General features: G+C 32.0%; 1 protein-coding gene across 1 annotated transcript in view; it reads right to left on the bottom strand.

Annotated features, from left to right (window-relative positions):
* COL3A1 (collagen type III alpha 1 chain) overlaps nt 1-18615 on the bottom strand; it is a 38232-nt gene extending 19617 nt beyond the window's left edge. The window contains exons 1-15 of the mRNA XM_003907718.4: nt 18372-18615; nt 8171-8373; nt 7886-7936; nt 7338-7451; nt 5976-6056; nt 4995-5048; nt 4486-4539; nt 3670-3723; nt 2859-2912; nt 2648-2701; nt 1956-2009; nt 1483-1527; nt 1292-1345; nt 775-819; nt 64-117 (exon numbers count right to left, since the gene is read on the bottom strand). Of these exons, the coding sequence (XP_003907767.1) occupies nt 64-117; nt 775-819; nt 1292-1345; nt 1483-1527; nt 1956-2009; nt 2648-2701; nt 2859-2912; nt 3670-3723; nt 4486-4539; nt 4995-5048; nt 5976-6056; nt 7338-7451; nt 7886-7936; nt 8171-8373; nt 18372-18450 (1050 nt within the window). The 5' untranslated portion in view covers nt 18451-18615. The remainder of the gene's footprint in view (nt 1-63; nt 118-774; nt 820-1291; nt 1346-1482; nt 1528-1955; nt 2010-2647; nt 2702-2858; nt 2913-3669; nt 3724-4485; nt 4540-4994; nt 5049-5975; nt 6057-7337; nt 7452-7885; nt 7937-8170; nt 8374-18371) is intronic.
* Nucleotides 18616-19082: the final 467 nt, after the last annotated feature.

The raw sequence follows: 19082 nt of genomic DNA, 5'->3' as shown, positions 1-19082 counted from the left end.
ATCTAGTGGTTTTCTCTTGTCTCCAAGATATTTTTATACCCTTCTGTAGAAACTCATATTTACCTTAGCACCAGGGGATCCAGGGAATCCGGCAGTTCCAGGAGGACCAGGAGGGCCCTAAAAAAATTAAATACAATTTCAAGAGCTCCTTTTCAAATAAATGAAAGCCGGAATACTAGTAAATAAGTAAGTACATATAAAGAAAATAAGATATTTATGCAGATAAAAAAGATATTCATACTTTATGGATATTATGTGGAGAAACAATGTGGTAAAATAAGAAGAGAGTGAAATCTAAAATTAGAAATTCTTGGTTTCTCCCTACTTTGCCATGAATTCCATGACTTAGTGCAGATTACTTTTCCCTGAGCTTTTGTATTCAATTTTACAACATGGAGGTAATATCTATTTCATCCATTTTGTAGGGCTCTTTAAAGTGCCATGTCTTATATAAGATGTTAACTAACATTGAGAGCACCATTAAATGTTAGCAGTTGGTCAAGCAGAATGAATATCAGAACCTAGATTTTGCTTATGGGCTCAGTGTCAGTTTTAATCACATGCATATATACAATATTGAATATTGGGGCTACGATACTTTTTCACTTTTTAAAGTATAAAAACGGTCAATAGAGATGCTAATGTGTGTGTTAGATATATACATATACATATATGTATATACCTGAGTGTGTGTGTATATATATAATATTAAATAATACACAATCCATAATTTCTCATTACCCTACAACAAATAAGAGATAGAAAGTTACTTACTGGTTGACCATCACTGCCTCGAGCACCGTCATTACCTCGAGCACCCTAAAAAGAGAAGTTTACATTAAATATCTATTTAATTCTGAATGGCTGGTCATGAGTAATATTTTGACTAAAATTCTGACTCAAGTGAGCTGAGTTTTCTTCAAGTACGTTAAAATCTGCTTACTAATTATATATTTCAAAGTCAATATATTGTAAAGACAATTCTGATATATACAGCAACAATCAAATGTAGAAGGATTGGAATCTGTGTTTTCAGGACTGAATGCAGATGTAATGGCTCTAATTGCATATGAACAGTTAACACAAAAATTCTCAATAGAGATAATTGGAAAACATTTATTCATTTCCTTTTAACTATACCCAAAATGTTATCACAGTATAGAGTATAATTTTGTAGGAGGGTCTTTTTTCTAACGTATTTTTACAGCCTGAAATTTACTGAGACACTAATCTGTCACTTTGGGTTGTAATTGTGCGATGTTAATTGTGCGATGTTAGTAACAATACTCACCGCGGCTCCAGGAAGTCCTGGCCGTCCTCTCTCACCAGGAGCTCCTCTTGGACCCTAGAGAGTAAAATTGAAATATGGTCTTACTCTAATCCTAACATGTGTAAGAACAGTTGGGGTGGGAGCAAAGCCAGTTTTAGGTAACAATGAGGTTAATAATAAAACTGAAAATTATGCATAAGAAACATAATTACCATGGGTCCAGGAGCTCCATTTTCACCTGGAAGACCATTTTCACCCTAGATACATATAAAATATGTTACTATTTTATACAAGAGGAAGAAAATATTATTGATTTTTAAATACAGAATATTATGGAAAAGCTTATGGAGCCTAGAAAAAGATATACATTTTAACAATATTAATTTTCTGTTAGTATTTTATTTACCAGAAATCTCAATTTCTGAATTTAAAAACTTAAAAACTAAAGAGAAGTAATTGATAAGTTATACTAATATGCTCAACTATTTCTAATCTAGAGTCTTCAAGTTATCAGTTTTCATGGAAGCGTTAATAGAATATCTCAATTAGTTACCATTATTCATACCTAATAGGTAAAGTTCAGGTAAATTTCAGCAAACAAGTTAAGCCTCACAATATGAATCTCAAATGTAGCTTTAATATTTAATGAATTTACTTATGAAAACGTGATTTTGTTGTGATTTACCTTTAATCCAGGAGCACCTGTTTCGCCCTTTTCTCCATTTCGTCCATCGAAGCCCTAGGGAATGTATAAAAATAGCAAAATTATTAAAATCTGTTCATCTAGAATGATTGATAAAATTTACATTGAATTTTTCTAATTGGTCTTTATAACACTACTTGCAAAATTAACTTTAATAATTTAAAACTTGTTTAAAGGGGTTGATGATATTTCATACTGATTTTACAGCAGGAAAACATGAACTAACTAGAAAGTGTAATGTAGTATGATAAGAAAGTTGCCTTAACTATAGAGTAGCAAACATGAGTTTCATAGATTTTGTTATAATTAAGTTAATAGGTTATAGGCACAGTTGCTTGAATGTATGACACGTTTTGCATAGAATAAAGTTGTTCAACTCAATCTATAAATCATATTAAGTCAATAAAAACATAATTCATAAAATGTTTTTATTTTTCTGATAGTGGTAGTAAGAAAATATTTTTCAAGAGTATTTTATACACTAGAAATCAACTCCTTTATTTTGCAAAAAATGGCTACTTTGGTCAACAAATAAACTTGGTAGACTTAAAAATTTCAAATTAATTCATTGTCAGAATCACCCTTTTGGGCACATAATTGTCCAGTTAAATTGGTTAGTCAAGTAAACATAGCCCAGTGGAATACCTTGTAAATAACTTAGAAACTCTACTTACTCTGTGTCCTTTCATACCAGGGAATCCAGGTATCCCAGCTGGACCTTTGATACCCTAAAAATAATGAATGAAAAAATATTAATGAACCTTCAAATAGAATCACAACCTAGCAGTAAAACACTTTCTGTTTTTAAGTTTAATTCAATCGAATTACATAATAGTTTTCAAGCAAAGTTTACTCCAATTAATTTATTAGATGCTGAAGACTTACTGGAGGTCCAGGCAATCCTCGCTCTCCAGGTCGTCCGGGTCTACCTGATTCTCCCTAGGTAGAGAAATAAAGAATACATAAGTGCTCATGTATGACAAAATACATTGTAGACAATAAGCAAAATGATTACTTTGTATTTTTCTCACGAAGGACTCATTAAAATGGTCACACAAAATGTATAGTTGAGATCAGCTTTCTTGGTGGAAGGCATGAGGAAGACCTTTCTCATTTTGATATAAGCTTATAAAGAGATAATGCAGGTGCTTCTAATCACTGAAATAATATAACCCTTCCTCAACCCAGTAAAAAGAATTTGTCATTGGAGATTAAAAGGGAAAGAAAGAATGTCATTGAATTGAAGGTGTCTGCAAGTTCTCAAGTTCATTAAATAGTGGTATCAATTTCGTCATTACAAGAGGCAGGCAAAGACACTTATTTCCCCTCCAGTTAAATAATATATTCAATGGATGAGTCTTCTTAGCAGTCAAAAACCACTTTAGGGATTTTATTCCAGAATTCAAGTATACATATGTAACAAACCTGCACGTTATGCACATGTACCCTAGAACTTAAAGTATACTAATAATAATAAATAAAATAAAATAAAATAAAATAAACAAATGATAAATATATGTATAGGTATGCAAATACTGTATAACTACTCAAAGATTAGTATTAGCTAAAATGTTGTTAAGACAACAATATTTTGAATAACATTTTTTTCTTCTGGGATTCTGACATAAAGCATATACTGTTTAGAATACCCCAAGTTAAATTTTGCTGTATTCTTATTTAATTTTTAAAAACTTACATCTTTTCCAGCAGGACCAGATGGACCCATAGCACCAGGAGGTCCTGGAGGGCCCTGAAAATAAGGAAATAAAAAATGAATATATTTGTAAGTTTTTCTGTTACAATTTATTATTATACAGTGTATGTATTCCTGGAAGGAACCTCATTTTAGAAAATCCTTTTAATGTTTCTCATGATGAAAATGATACTTACTGAGTTAATATTATACCTCTATTACATCAACTTACTGTTAATAAAAATTACATCATATATCTGTATTTTATATTACACATGTGTATTTATAAATTCAAATGTATTTCTACATGTTTTGAAATACTAAATATATCTGAATATAAAGGTATTTCTAAATTTCATGAAATATTGTATTTAAATAATTATTTTACCTGCTTATTTACAGAGCATATCCTTCTAAAGGACTCTCTTAGATTATGTTTATTTCTACTGTCTAAGATATATGCATATGTATGTTTATATATGTAAATATATATAATTATATTTATCAGTAGATTAGATATAAGAGTGAACTGAGTGGTTACAGAAAATAAATAAACAAATTCTAATTTGTATCAGCTCTGGGAAGTGGACTATTTTGATGGCTAATGATGAGAGAATTCCTTTATTAACTAGTGTCTCTAAGATAGCTAAACAATTGAAAGAGTCCAAAAGATTCGATAAAATGCTGTTTGTTATTTGCAAATTTAAGGGTAAATTTAATCTTCATTCTGTAAGGGCCTATACTTGTTTTAGAAAACAAAGGTAGGTTCCATATAGAATTATCAACTTATATATACATATAAATTTAATTGTTACTTACTGCAGGACCAGCTTGTCCAGGTTCACCAGGGGGTCCTTGGTATCCTGGAGATCCCTAGTGAGTAGAATATGTAAATATTTTAAAAGTAACAAAATCTTCATATAATTCATTTACATCTTGACAGTAAGAAATCATGATTGTGAATGTAATCAGCAAATTTTACTCCAGTTTATAAATATTGAGACCAAATTTTTTTCAGATCAGAATGAAGTTAATGCATTTCATTGCATTCATTGCAATCCATCGAAACTGAATGGTTTTGAACTAAAAGCCATATCACATGCAAATTAATGTGGTTTAATTTTACCAGGGTTTTAATTATCAATAATTGTTGGTGGAAAGGAATTAAATATGGAATTCTATCTTTGAAGCTTTAATCAGTTTCTTGGTTATGACTTCTCTAGTTAACTGGGATTATGCATGCTGGAATGGCTGAATTACAGCAGAATGTATACTAATTTGATTTTTCTAAAAATGAAGAAGAAAACACCACTAATGGCTATACTTACAGGGGAACCAGGATGACCAGATGTACCAGGGGGACCGGGAGGGCCTGGGGGGCCCTGGAATGTGAATTTGAATGAAAAACAAAATAAATGAATGCAAAATACACTTTATCCAAGCTTCAAAACAATGACACTTGCATTGTCAAAACTGAACAAATATATCTCATCTTTTGATAACTATTCATGAGATCTACAATGGTGATCTTAGCAAGCAAACATTACTGTAATGAAATTCTCACAGGTTCCATATAAATTATTAATAAATGTTATAAAATGTTGTCCTGAATTCCTAAGGAAGGGAATTAAAAATCTGGAAAAATTAGTACACAATGCTATGAAAATCCCTGCAATGTTAGGATTATATTGCACTGGTGAAGAAGCAATTTCTTGCTTGCCAGCCAAACTCAGTGCAGAAAAACATTTATTGGCACACTACAAATCCTATAATCAGTTATCTAAAATAATAATGTAAATCAACTATAAAGTCCATAATTATGTTGATATATCTATCACAGTTAATTGACATAGAGATTTATATGGTCACACAAGAATCATCATACACAGGACAATTGATTGATCGTTGTTCAGAAATACAGATTAAACTAGAAAACCTTCAGCATGCTGAAAACAGTATGCTTCACTTTTGTAACATGCTGTTCGTAAATACTGATAGCAAATTTATAAAACAATAGCTTGTATATTTCCTTTTTCTCTTATAAAGACTTTCCTGAAATGTTAATAACTGTTGACTTTGGTTTTTGCTTTTTAGCAAAAAGTTTATATGTGATTAAAAATTGGATTAATAATGTGAATGAGATAGAAAGAACATGATAATGCTACCATTTTCTGTCCCAACCTTATTAGGAATAAGCTATTTTGTACAATTCCATAAAAATACTGAATTCCTAGAAGAGCAACCATTCAAGATTTTACAAACTGGAAAGATAATAAAGCTCTAAAATGCTGAGAAACATTTGTACATACAGCTGGTCCAGGATAGCCACCGAGTCCTCCTACTGCTACTCCAGACTTGACATCATATGAATCATACTGGGGAGAATAGTTCTGTGGCAAGGAGACCAAACAGATATGATCATTTTAATAGACAGTTCATAAGTCTTTTAAAAAGCATTTAGAAGTGCATGCAACATCTAGTAACCACTGATAGGTTTTTGTGTGCCAAAAGATGTGGTATGTATTAACTAATTATCTTGTTTATCCTGTTTTTCTGTAGATTTAGACATTAGATATCCTACAGAAGCATTTTCTTGAGTGATGCACAAATCTTTCCACTGTGTTAAACGTTAGTTTCCCCCAATTTTTCCTATTGTACTCTTACTTCAGCTGTTATTTCTAAGCAGTATCTACATCATTACAAACATAGGATCATAGGCTGTTTGAGGCCAAAAGAGTCTCGAGATCATATAATTACGCCTTCTCATTTTGAGCAAACAAAAAAATGAAGTCAAATTATTTTTTCAACACTTAATGATACAAGTAAAATTCATACTCCCTGGATTCTGGTTAATATGACTAAAAGATTCACTGAAAAATAAACATCTCCACAGAAAATAAGTCAAAATTAGTTGAAAGGCTCACATGCTTATTGGATTTCTTTGAAGCTTTTTTAAAATTCTAAGTTTTAGGCCTAGAGTTAGGTTCTATTTGGTTACTAGAATAAGAATAACTTAGACAATACACTTTGGTTCTTGTTGAATTGCTTTTCGAAAAGCACTTTTTAACCTCACAAAGATTTGTATAATATATTTTCTTATTTCGCCTAATTCCATGCAGCAGAAATTTTGTCATATTTATTTATTTGGTTGTTTTACATGCAGATTTATTTGGTTGCCATGCTTCAGGAGAAGCAAGATGTGTTCTGAAGGATTAGCAAGAGCAGTTTCATAGGCAGAAATAATCCTGTTCAATAGGAATATTCACAGTTCTTCAACTTCTTTTTGTCCAGACTTTTAGAGGCTTTGACAATTTAGTAAGAGAATAAAGTATAGATATAGTACTAACTAAATTATGTAGGTTAATTTTTTTCATAAGTTGATAGTTCACTTCTTAAACATAATGTGTATGCTATACATCTGCTGAGAAATTGGCAACTTTTCTAAGTATATAGGAGCAATGACATTAGCATTATAAGGACGAATGAATACTTATAAAGCACTTAGAATAGTGCCTAATACATAGAATCACTAAATAAGGATTTATTAAATACATAGAATCAGAGAACAGATACAAAGAACTCATAATAGTGAGATATAATATAGAGTAAAGAAAGAAGATGAACTAGATAGTTTTATGAGGGGATTTTTTAAGTAACGTAATTTGTTATACCTGAGGACCAGTGGGGCATGATTCACAGATTCCAGGGGGGCCAGGAGAACCAGGGGAACCTGGTTGTCCTGGAATACCAGGGTCACCATTTCTCCCAGGAATACCAGGAGGGCCCTAAAAAAAGAGGTAAAAATAAGTTAAATAGTGAAAAATCCTGGTGATTCAGAATCGTTATCAGATTGTTGTTTCTCCACTTTATAATATTAGGAATCAATACAAGTAATATGTTTTCTTTATAACACATATTTTTAATCAAAATCGCGTGAATAATTTAAGTATGATATATTCCTTTGTATATTGACCTATATATTTTATTTAAACTGATCATGGGGGTGAAGACATAATATGAAGTTTGGGAAATTGAAATCTTTACATGTACAATTATGGATTCCCAGTCTGTTGTTTGGTGCCATTATTCAAATATGTGGTAATAAAGATAATGTATGATGAAAGTTCAAATCTAGAAAGGGTGTGAACAGAAAAAAAGCAAATTCTTACTAGAATTATCATTAGTATTAATTTTATTCTACTGAAGAATGTTTACTTACTGGATCTCCCTTGGGGCCTTGAGGTCCTTGACCATTAGGAGGGCGAGTAGGCTAATAAATGAAAAATAAACAAGTTAAAGAAGACAAGGAATTTGCATATTATTTCTTAACCCAGATTCTAAGCAATACTTATCTTTACATTGAAACATCCACTTTTTACTTGTAATACAAACATAGCTATTTGACGAACATGACTTTCATTTCCTTTTAGGCTCCTATGATATAAGAACTATTCGTGTGTCTAAATATGAATATTGAAGGTGTACAGTTTATCTTTGAACTCACAGCAGTTGGAGGCTGCGGGCAAACTGCACAACATTCTCCAAATGGAATTTCTGGGTTGGGGCAGTCTAATTCTTGATCGTCACATATTATGTCATCACAGAGAACGGATCCTGAGTCACAGACACAAATTTGGCATGGTTCTGGCTTCCAGACATCTCTATCCGCATAGGACTGACCAAGATGGGAACATCCTCCTTCAACAGCTGAAAAACAAGTTAGATGACATGAAGTTTCCTCAGGTTTTGCTGAAATGTGATTTTTGTTACTCTGTCAGGGCTACTAACAATAGCCAAAGTTGAAATGGTTTGAAACAAATAATTTCTTCCTTTCATTAGAAAATGATATTTGTCCTACATAATTTGCTAAGTCACAAGGAATTAATTAAAATATCATATCTGCTTATTATCATAAAATTGGCATACCATAGTCAATTTTCCTTAAGACCAACAGGTATTTTAATTTCATTTATAGTAAGAATTAATATCAATGTATATCACACAAGCATTTAAACATTTATTTATTAATGGTACAATTGAAAATAAGCTTTTCTACCCAATTGCTATTCTTTGCCTTAACAGCAGATGGGAGCATTAAACTAAAAAGATGATTTTGTCACTAACTCTGAAGACTTTCTGGATTTTATTAACCTAGTTGAGAAATTCAGGGGAAAACTGAGCTAATCTTGGCACCATAAAACTCTACCAGATTTTCCTGGGAAAGCTTTAACAGAACTTATTGTGTGTATCGAATGTCACTGTTAGCTCTGTTTGGCATTAGTTGGTCAACATGATATGATATAATACATTGTATATCCCATATGGATGTAAAGACATTTCCAAATCACCAAAAAGAAAAGAAAAAGATGTTTTTAAAATAAATATTGGCAAGGAATAAGTAAAAATAATAGGGAAAATATGAATCATAACCATCTGTATTTGTGGCTTAAAATGGTAAAAAATATTGCTTCAACCAAAATTTTAGACTAGCTTCATAATTATATACAAGGTACTGAAATTTCAGCAGCTATTAACTATGAATCAGCTTAGGAACTGCCAAAACAAAACCTGGTCTCAATTCTTAAAGCATTAGCTGTGTATTGTGGTTAAATGCAACTTTAGTTCTTGACGATTGGTATGATAGTTTGCCAGTAATTAAGTAAATAAATAAGTTTCTCAGCATCTGCAAAAATTTTTGCAAACAACAAATGATGCACTGTTCAGTAATTGATATTTTTGTGAGACAGTGAAATTTTTATTTTCTCAAAGTCAAGATATTTAAAATATCTACTGAAGGAGGTCTGCTTCCGAGTAGGCAAGTAGTTCAAAATTAGTTTTTGCTGCCTAGTGGTCAAGAGGTCTTTTAGTGGTCCTAAGATTTTTCCATCTGGGCACGACATGCAGCCACAAAAAAATCACCTTTTCAAGTTCTTGTTTCTATATCTTCTCTCTGTCTAGGGTAATAATAATTTAGGTTCATATTTAAATGAGTTGAAATGTTCAGCTGATTTAGTAAATGTTCACCAAAAAGAATTTCAAAACCTAGACTCTAGGGACTACTGAAATTGCTTCCCCCTCTCATTTCCATGTATGTGTTCTGATACAAATTTAATGATATTGTACAACACACTTGATCTATTTGAGAAGATAGATAATCCATTCTTTCTTCATGTTACGATTTCTCAATGTAGTTTACAGCTAATGAAGGAAAGCTTCATTTTTTAAATGCAATTTTAAGTAGGCAAATAATTTGTTTATTTAGAAAAGTTATTCTAATTCCTCCTCTATGTTTGAAACACATATATGATAACATGGGATATATTTTCTATATACATTTCCTAAGCTTTTAAAGGAGCATTTCTTAATTCTTAGTGAATATAAAAGCTGAATACCAAAATGCCTATCTCAGTGCAAATGAAGTAGGCCTGTTTGAATGGTGTTATGGAAAACATATTTAAGAGAAGAGCAAACAGTCATTGACACATTGGTGTGAAGAGTAATAACGTAGGTGAGTCTATGCATTAAACTCATTACAGAACTGGCATCTTATATTTAAGTACTAAGTTCACCAGTTTGCAGAAAAGGTCTGAAAATTTGGGGTTGGAAGATTGTGCCATAAAATTACATGGAACACTGTAATTACACTGGTTCCTTTTCTCAAAATGAACCACTTAAAAATTTTCTCCAAATCAACTTTATATGAAATGTTCCTACAGATTAGTTTCAGCTCAAGGTTTTCCCATTAATAATGTGTATTTTAAGCTCCCCAGATCTATCCTCAAAAACATTGTTAGATTGTACGGATGATTCTTTAGATTTTTGCCCCTGGATCAGGAACATCTTTTCACACTTAATACAGCATGTGGGTTATGAAAAACAGCTATTGAATACTAAAGGCCTATTAAAGACAAATGAAGATAATAGTTAAAGCTAGGCTCAAACATTTCCTATTTTAAGTATCTTCTATGTGTTCTTGATCTGCCTAGAAATTAACATAAATGCTTTTCCTTCCTGTGTATTCAACCTCCTCTGTTTATGTCTCATTAAGGGTGTCCTCACATCATTAGAAGTACAGTACTTTCCATTTGTTCTGCTAATTACTAAATAAATGAGCACAATATTGACATACTAAAATTGTAAATGAGCTTGTTAAAATTGGGTTAAATGCAATGTTGTAAAAATTAAGGTTGTTATTTAGCTTATTGTTTCCAAATTTTACTAGACACATGTTATAGTACTCTTTAAAACACAGTGGCCTCAATATAAAGATTATTTTCGTGCAATTAAAGAATTGTCATATTCTTAAAATATTTTTTTGCTCTCACCTGCACATGACAGTCAACATGGTGCATGCATGTTTTGTTTTACTTTAGAAAGTCATATTGTTTTAAGTTAAAGAAGAGAGTTGGAATGCTTAAAAAATAAGAATTAATGCAACTTTGTTTATTGCCATAAGTTATTTCATATCCACTTGAAACAAATTTGGCTGTCCTGAAAAGTCAGTTCCTGTAAAAACTTGTGGCTGAAAATTAGCCCTTTCTCTGTTTTTCTACCTTAGTTACCTTTGCTGAAAAAATAGAGTTTTGTGTAGCTTCCTTTATCGTTCCATGCATGACAAAATATAGTTAGCAATATATTCTACTGAAAGTTAAGCCTCTTAGATTAATGTTTCATGGACCTAGTAATATGTGTGAAAATCATGGCAAAGTCAAAGTCAAGGAAAAGAATATTTTGTTTCTAGAGGAATAAAAATGCTCTAGTTAGCCATTTGCAACATTTAGATATAGAATAGAAAATGGGATTTTGAAATAAGTCATCTCATATTATTCTCTTCATTTCTTAGGAATCTGTATTCAGAGTAGCTTTGGTTAAAATAATAAGTTAATTTTTCCCAAAAATATTAAATAAAAGGCAAATAATTTCATTTTACTATTGGAAAGTAATGGACTTTCCAATTACTTCCGTTATTTTAGTTGTTTAAATCTCTCTGTTCCAATTTGTAATTAATTTTAAATTCCATCTCCCATGTCATTTGGTGTTTCTGTTCCTTACTACAAAGTACAATTCTGAAAGAAATTTACTTGTGATCACACAAGCAATGTATTAAGCTCAATCATCTCCTTGTTGGGATCTATAATATAAAACATATTGAAGCTAACACATGACTTAAACCACTCTTAGCTGCTTCTTTCCTAGTTTTCTATTTTGGAATTTTAGAGAAAAATAAAGCCAGATAACATAGTTTTATATTTTTAGGTGCGCATAAAGCTTACTTTTTTGTGATTCTTTTGTTTCCATTCTTTATGTTAAATTATGCTGACTTGAAGAAATCATATTGTTAGGACAAAAATGCATATTATGTTTGTCTTAATACTATTTTTGGAGCAATATTATTATTATTATTCCCTAAAGCACCTAATTAAATTAGTTAATTTGGCTTGAATGAAAAGAGAACATTTTTTCCTCTTCTCTTCTTACTGAATCCTTATCTGGGAAAAGATGTATAATCTGAAAATCTAAGAATCACAGATATGATTTGTAAATTATCATAATTTATTTTCATTACTTTAGAAAGCTGAATATTTTGTACATGTGGGTATTTGGCATTCATACAGTTTCCAATTGAAATATGTTTAGTTTGCCTTTTAAATGATACTGTTTGGAAAACATAAATTTTAATAAAATATTTTTTCTGCTGCTTATATCTTTATTACAATATCTTAAAATATGTTAGATTACTTAACAAAAAGGGCTCTGAAGAAAGTATCTGGAGACATTCTAGGTGAATAATTTTAATTTAAAAGCACTGTTTTGCATAGACAAGGAAGATTTTATTTATTCCTGCTACCTCCAGGAAAAAAAATTGATAAATTATCAGTTGTAGATATTTTCTTGTTTCATATTTTATAGATATATGATTTTTCAATCTCCAGTTAGAAATGTCCTTTAAGTTGATTAATATTTTATCCTGTTAAAAATAAAAATAATTAGATAATTAGAAAATTTAAAGTATCTTATATCTAACCAACAGCAATTGCATGTATAATAAAATCTGCTTAGTGTCAAATTATAAAAACATTGAAGAGAATATATTCTACTTATTACAGTTGGCAAACAACTGTAAATTGTATAGTTTTATAAATAAAATTTTACATTTCACCATCCTTACCACTAACTTACTAAGTACTTTAATTTCTTCCTTAGAGTAATTTTATTTGCCAGCATTAGTAAAACTAGTGCTAGGTAGAGCTTGTATAGTACCTCCTATCTTGTAGGCATTGCTCTGAGTAGTTTGGATATTTATTTTGCTTCATACTCCCAAAGGCCTTATGAGCTTAGAGCTGTCATAATCCTAATTTTACAGATGAGGAATCTTAACCACAGAAACATTAAGTAATTTCCCAAGGTTACACTGTCAGGGTAAAAAAGATTTGAATGTAAGAAGGCTTCCTCTAAATTTGATACTCTTAATTACTGCATTCTATTTTCTTTCTGCTATTTCAAAACTGAATATCATTAAAGAAGTCAGCTCCAAAGCTCTGTCCCATATGATTTTTTATCACTGCAAGGTTAAAATCTGAATCTAGATAGGTATATTTTTAAGGCGAACAGTTCTCTGCAAAATATCTTTTCTATCGGGCCTCAAAACAGGAAGATGCCATCTGGAGTTAAATTCTCCTGTTTATTTTCTCTTGACCTTATGAAGAAGGGTTACATCTCTAAAGCCACCCTGGTGACATCCAGACCACCAACAGAATAAATGTGTGACTCAGAAACCCTGCATACGTTTTGCTGTATACAAAAAAGTAGAATTCTAACAACAATAGTACCAGACAGAAAAGACTTCTGCATCCAGTGCAAAAATATGTTTAAGATGTCTCATTAACACACTGTGTTTCAGAAAATATAGTTATTAAATGATTCCTATTAATGCTTATCTAAGTTCATTAGACGTTTTCATTGAATGAAACTCGAACCTTGTGAACATGCTATGCAATTTCAAAGAGTATATCTATGATTTTAATTTACTTGAGAAATGCAGTCTCTGTCATCCTCCACAGAAAACACTATACAAAAACAGTTTCAGAAAAATGTATGCCATTTTACTCAAGCGGTACTTTCTTAACACTAGAATTCAAGGGAAATTTAACTTTTAATAATTTCTGGATCTCTTTGATGTTTATATCTTTTGGGCATTTTGACTCGTCCTCTTTCAACGTTTCATTTTGCTCATTAAGACTACATTTTAAACATCAGTGCTTGACCTCAGTCATGGAAAAAAACAAGGGTTTTATTAGTTAATCTGAAAGGAATCCACTTCTGCTGTGTTTTCATTAGACACAGACTGAAACTCTGGTGGTTAATGTAACTCCCCAAACTGCAGTTCACAAGTGATTTATGTAAGAATAGCTATCTCATTTTTTCCGTTGTCATCTTGACATGAAACAGGCAAAGTTTCCCCTTTGAAAAGTCTGGAGAGTTTTTTTTACACTATATGACCCTTTTTTTTTTTTTGAGCGTGGAAACAATGGGATTGAGCTTTTTTCCTAAGGAAAACTTTTACAAGAAACAGTTCACTGAGAGGGTTCCAGAAAGTTATTGTAGACCTGGAAACTTTACAACTGTTCCTCATGTCCAGCAAAAGCAATAACATCTTTCATCTTTAAAGCTTTAATTCTTAAGCAATCTGCTTTAATCACTTCAAGGCGGTGATATCACTAGATGTTACAAAATTAAAGAGCTGGGCTACATAATTTTTGGAACTCTGCACCAAAGAAGCCATTCACAATGGAAACTGGAGTTTCGGTAGATGGCACTCTTTTCTCTGAGTGACAACTCAAGTCCAGCATGTGACTGTAGATGTAGAACAGGGGCTTTCCTGAGGAGCTGTCCTTTAGCCTCAACTATAATCCTGGTAAACTCACAGCCAATCATTCTTGATTTTTAAAAAGAAGCCTGTAAATAAGACATCAATCCAGGAATCTGAATTAGTTAAAAGGCATTTAATCACAGTCTTTCCTTCTTTCCCAGAATCGTTCCAGTGGCTTTGCTTTCTTGTCTTATAATGCTGAATTTTATTTAATTCCAGAATTTAATAAAAATAACTTTTTATGTGTAGGCCTTTAGATCATCTAAAGAGTATTCAACATTAGATGAGCTAAAGGCCTATACATAAATAGGTATTTTTGAAAATCCAAATTTTTTAAAGCTCTGGTATTACCTGAGCATTTTTCCTTCCCTAGAAATAAAGCTCAGGTAAGGAAATACAAGTATCATGAATGAAAAACACAAAGTGTTGTATTATAATACTTTATTTACTCACATAGAACTGGTGATAATTTCTTTTAAAATAAGATCCTGAGCTTCTGGGCTTTAAAAAATAAATGTTCTACTCTCTATAAAATTGAGTATTAAACAGAAAAATACCTATTCTTTCTTCACCTTTAGAAATGCATTATTAGCTCATGTACTTTCTAGGACGATATATGATTTTTCAGTATCTCCTTTCAATGGCAAATAGTTACAAAACTAAGAAAATTCAAATACTCTAATTTTAATGTGTATTCTGTAATTATCTAAGACTTAACAGAATATTGGTCCTAGCTTTGACTTTGTCATTTTCTAGTTTTGTAATCTCACATAAAGCACTGATCCATGTTAGGTGACTGACACTGAGATGTGTGAGCAACTGTGCATCCTCTCCGCTTAAAAATGCAGTTGTTCCTAAATTTATAACATTTTCCTGTAGTTCAATGTGTTTAATTGTAGGGACAAATGCAAACCAGAAAACCTGAATGTTACCTGAGCCAGTTATAAATTCCCTCTTAAAGCATAATGAAAAATATACTCTCATGACATCTAACAAGAAACTGATTCTCTGAGTCCATTTACAGTTTTAAAAATCTCAAACAACTAAAGGTCCACAGTTTATTTTACTGGAATTATCACTGTAGCAAAATATAGAAACTCAAACATTAGTACACATTTAATTAAACTAAAGTTTCTGTTTCTGCCCTAATGAAGCAGTATTACTTAGTAACAGCTGTCTATAATCTATCTAGCAATTAAGCAGTGAATAAAATACTTATTTCAAATAAGGACTACATCAAAGACATGAAAAATATATTTAAAAAATAGTCATATGTGGAATTTTTTAAATGGCCATAACATTTAAGCTAATTTCCAAAAAGTCTCTGAATACTGTTACCATTGTGTTTTTGTGTCAGTATATGTGTTTGTAATATTTATCCGTAGCATACTAATTTCCTTAGGAAAGCAGTGTTAACATTTAAAATTCACGCATATGATTTTTTTAAAGCTCATTATAAACTACTGAAGCCAGCTACGTAACATTAATATTGGCATTCGTTATGTAAATGGTAACCTGGCTTGTCAGCCACTAGGTGACGCATCTTTGCACTTAAAATTTGGCATGTTTATAAACTACAGGAAATATAAAACAGACCATGTTTCTCCATTGGTGGAATATAACACATGAATTAAATACAATTTTCACAAATTTGTAAGAAGATCAAAATTCTTTTTGAGGACTTCTTTATACCCAGAAAATGCCTGTGAGTGAACTAGAAGTGAGTGTTCATTAGAGCTGTGCTGTCTCTGAAGTTATGAGGACATATACAAGAAACACCACCCTAGAACTTTATGACCGTTCTCAGTGTGCTGAATATTCAGATGCCTCCTGTAACTTTTCCAAACCTTATCTAATAGCAGAATTTTCTTGTAAAACCCACAGGGAACGTAAGATGTACTGTCTTAAGTCAATTAAACTTTACTTTTATTCATGACAAAAAAAAATATAGGCTGAACAGTTCTCTTTCAACTCTTTTTGAGCTTAAGAGCACACAAACACTTATCAGTAAAATTTTATATTTATTGATTATTTTTTGCATCTAAAGAGAAAAAGGGAAATAAATACAACTTAATGTGATGACAAGGTACTGTAAGTGTCAAACACTCCCCCTCTAAAGTTGGACTGGGAAGAAAAATAGCCACAGGGCTTACAAAAAGCTTGCAACCACTAGGCAACTACAAATACATTGCAATTTTTTGAGCTAAAACCTCCAAGTTTGTAGTCTTTTCAATAAATGGGTGGTGGGGGATAGTAGTCATTTGGTATCCTAAGAAAGGACTGTGAGTTGTAGCATCTCCTGGGAGGAGCAGGATAGGGAGGAAAAGAGGAGAGGAATAAGAAAGGAAGAAGGTTTGCGAGTTCAGGGGGAAAGAAAGGGCGAGGAGGCAAGGAGAGAGAGAACTAAAAAAAGAAATGGAGGCATAAGGAGGCAACATGGGGAGTAGGGAGGGAGGAACAGGCAGGGAAGACAGAGGAGGAGAGAGGAGTAGAGATGGGCTTGCCTAGGGAGGGGTGGGGTGATGAGTGAAGAGAAGTCTAAAGGAGCCAAAAGGGGTGGAGAGAGATAAGGAGGAGGGGAAAGGGAAGGAGAGGAGGGGTAAGGAGGAGAGGAAATTAAGGGAACAAGGAATATGGGTGTTTCTTTTCTTTTTTGTCCATGGGCTGAATATAACTGAAGACATTTCGTTGTATATCTACCCCTCCCCTCATACACACATTTACATGTATTACCTGTGAGGACAACAAAGACATTTGATATTACAAACAAAAAACAAATTATCATGCAATGTCTTTTGCAAAATCTATAAGTTTAAATGTAACCATGTTTAGTCATGTGCAGTAAAAATTCTCTAGTAATTTCCCCTAGCTATCTTTACATTTAGCATTTAAATATTTATTTCTGTGGAAGTTTGTATTCCAATTTGTTCAGTATTTTCATGACTATGGTAAATAAAAGAATATTTTCACATAAATAATGAGACAAATGTATTTTTAGGAGAAATTAGAATATGAAAAACATCACATGCAATTATTAGAAAATATAGCTAAACAGCTTTTTGAAGTCAACAGTACTAGTATCTTTACCTTGTTTGTAGCAAAGTCAAAACTCCTGTTGAAAACATTTTTAAAAATATTTTCTTCATTAATATGAATGCAGTTAAAATGTAGAATATGTGGAAAATATTAGTCCCTTAACATCTTGCTACTAGAAAATATGAATTAATCAATCATTTTCGAAACAAAATAAAAACAGGAATAATAAAATATTTTAGCAGTTTGATCCCTTTGAAGAATATTTATAGGTATCTTGTTGTCGTTTTACAGAAATATATTCAATGATTCTGATAATGCATAGTACCTTCCTTTAGACTGTTCTTAATCCATGATATTTGAAACGCATTCTTATTCAGAAAACAATGCTCGATATTCTAACCTTACAAAGAATCCAGCAGACAAAGAAGAACATAAAATTATTGCAAGAGACCAATAACTTCCAGACTGCCTGGGGAAGTATTCCAAGATGTTAACAATCCAGGAGGGAAAAATTTTAAAGCCATTTTTAAAAGTTTCCAGTGCCTTCAACATGAAAACAAGTTAGTACAAGAACATCTTATCTTAAACAACCACAGAACTCTTAAATACACACATAACACTATTATTTTTCAAGTAATGTAAAAGCACAACTATAGTCAGTTCAACATTTCACAATTTGGAGCTTATAGAGGAAATTATCTTTAATCTGGCAACTGATTTTCCCCCTTTGCACCCCTCTTTGTGAGGAGAAGAAAAGACAAAAATCCCATAAAGTTTCTTGAAAGCAGTACCTACTCACCTTCCTGTTGTGCCAAAATAATAGTGGGATGAAGCAGAGCAAGAAGTAGCCAGCTCCCCTTTTGCACAAAGCTCATCATGTCTAAATATCAGACATGAGACTCTTTGTGCAAAAAGGAGAAAAGAAAAGCAGTTCAAAGTAGCACCATCAAGTTGTTCCCTGCCCTTCAGCACCGGGCCCGTCATAAAACTCAGCCACTGAGATTCCTTTGCTTTGGCCTTAAATAGGAAAAAGTTTGGCTTCCCTCACTTTCCAGCCCCTTTCTGAAATATGAGAGCCGCACCCATCCCCTCAGCAGTAAAAGAAATGATAAATATTTCTTTTTCCCTTATAGAAGACACAACCCACAGTAACAAAAAGAGCACATCTGGCATTTGTATGCATCTGCTTATGTAAAAGTTTGTTACATATTTCAGTCTTACATATATGTTTGTATAACTTAGGAACGTATAGAAATGCTCTGCCTTGTTTTAATATATACAATGTAAATGCATACATTTTTATTTCCCCTTATAAAGTTAACAACTCCATAATTTTGAAAAATTGCTGGATGCCCATTCATCCGGTATGTCTAATTTGCAGAACTGATCTTCTAGAAGATTTTTATGTTGGGATTTTGCCAGAATTAATCCTAACTCAATTTAAATAGGGGACTGTAAGAGATTCACTGAAAGAAAAGCCTCCGTTTGCCCCTTTGACTCATCCACCCAC

This window comes from Papio anubis, chromosome 10 (assembly GCF_008728515.1).
Source record: "Papio anubis isolate 15944 chromosome 10, Panubis1.0, whole genome shotgun sequence".
NCBI lineage: Eukaryota > Metazoa > Chordata > Mammalia > Primates > Cercopithecidae > Papio > Papio anubis.
The sequence above is the reverse complement of the archived record's forward strand: the minus strand, read 5'-3'. Positions and strand labels throughout refer to the sequence as shown.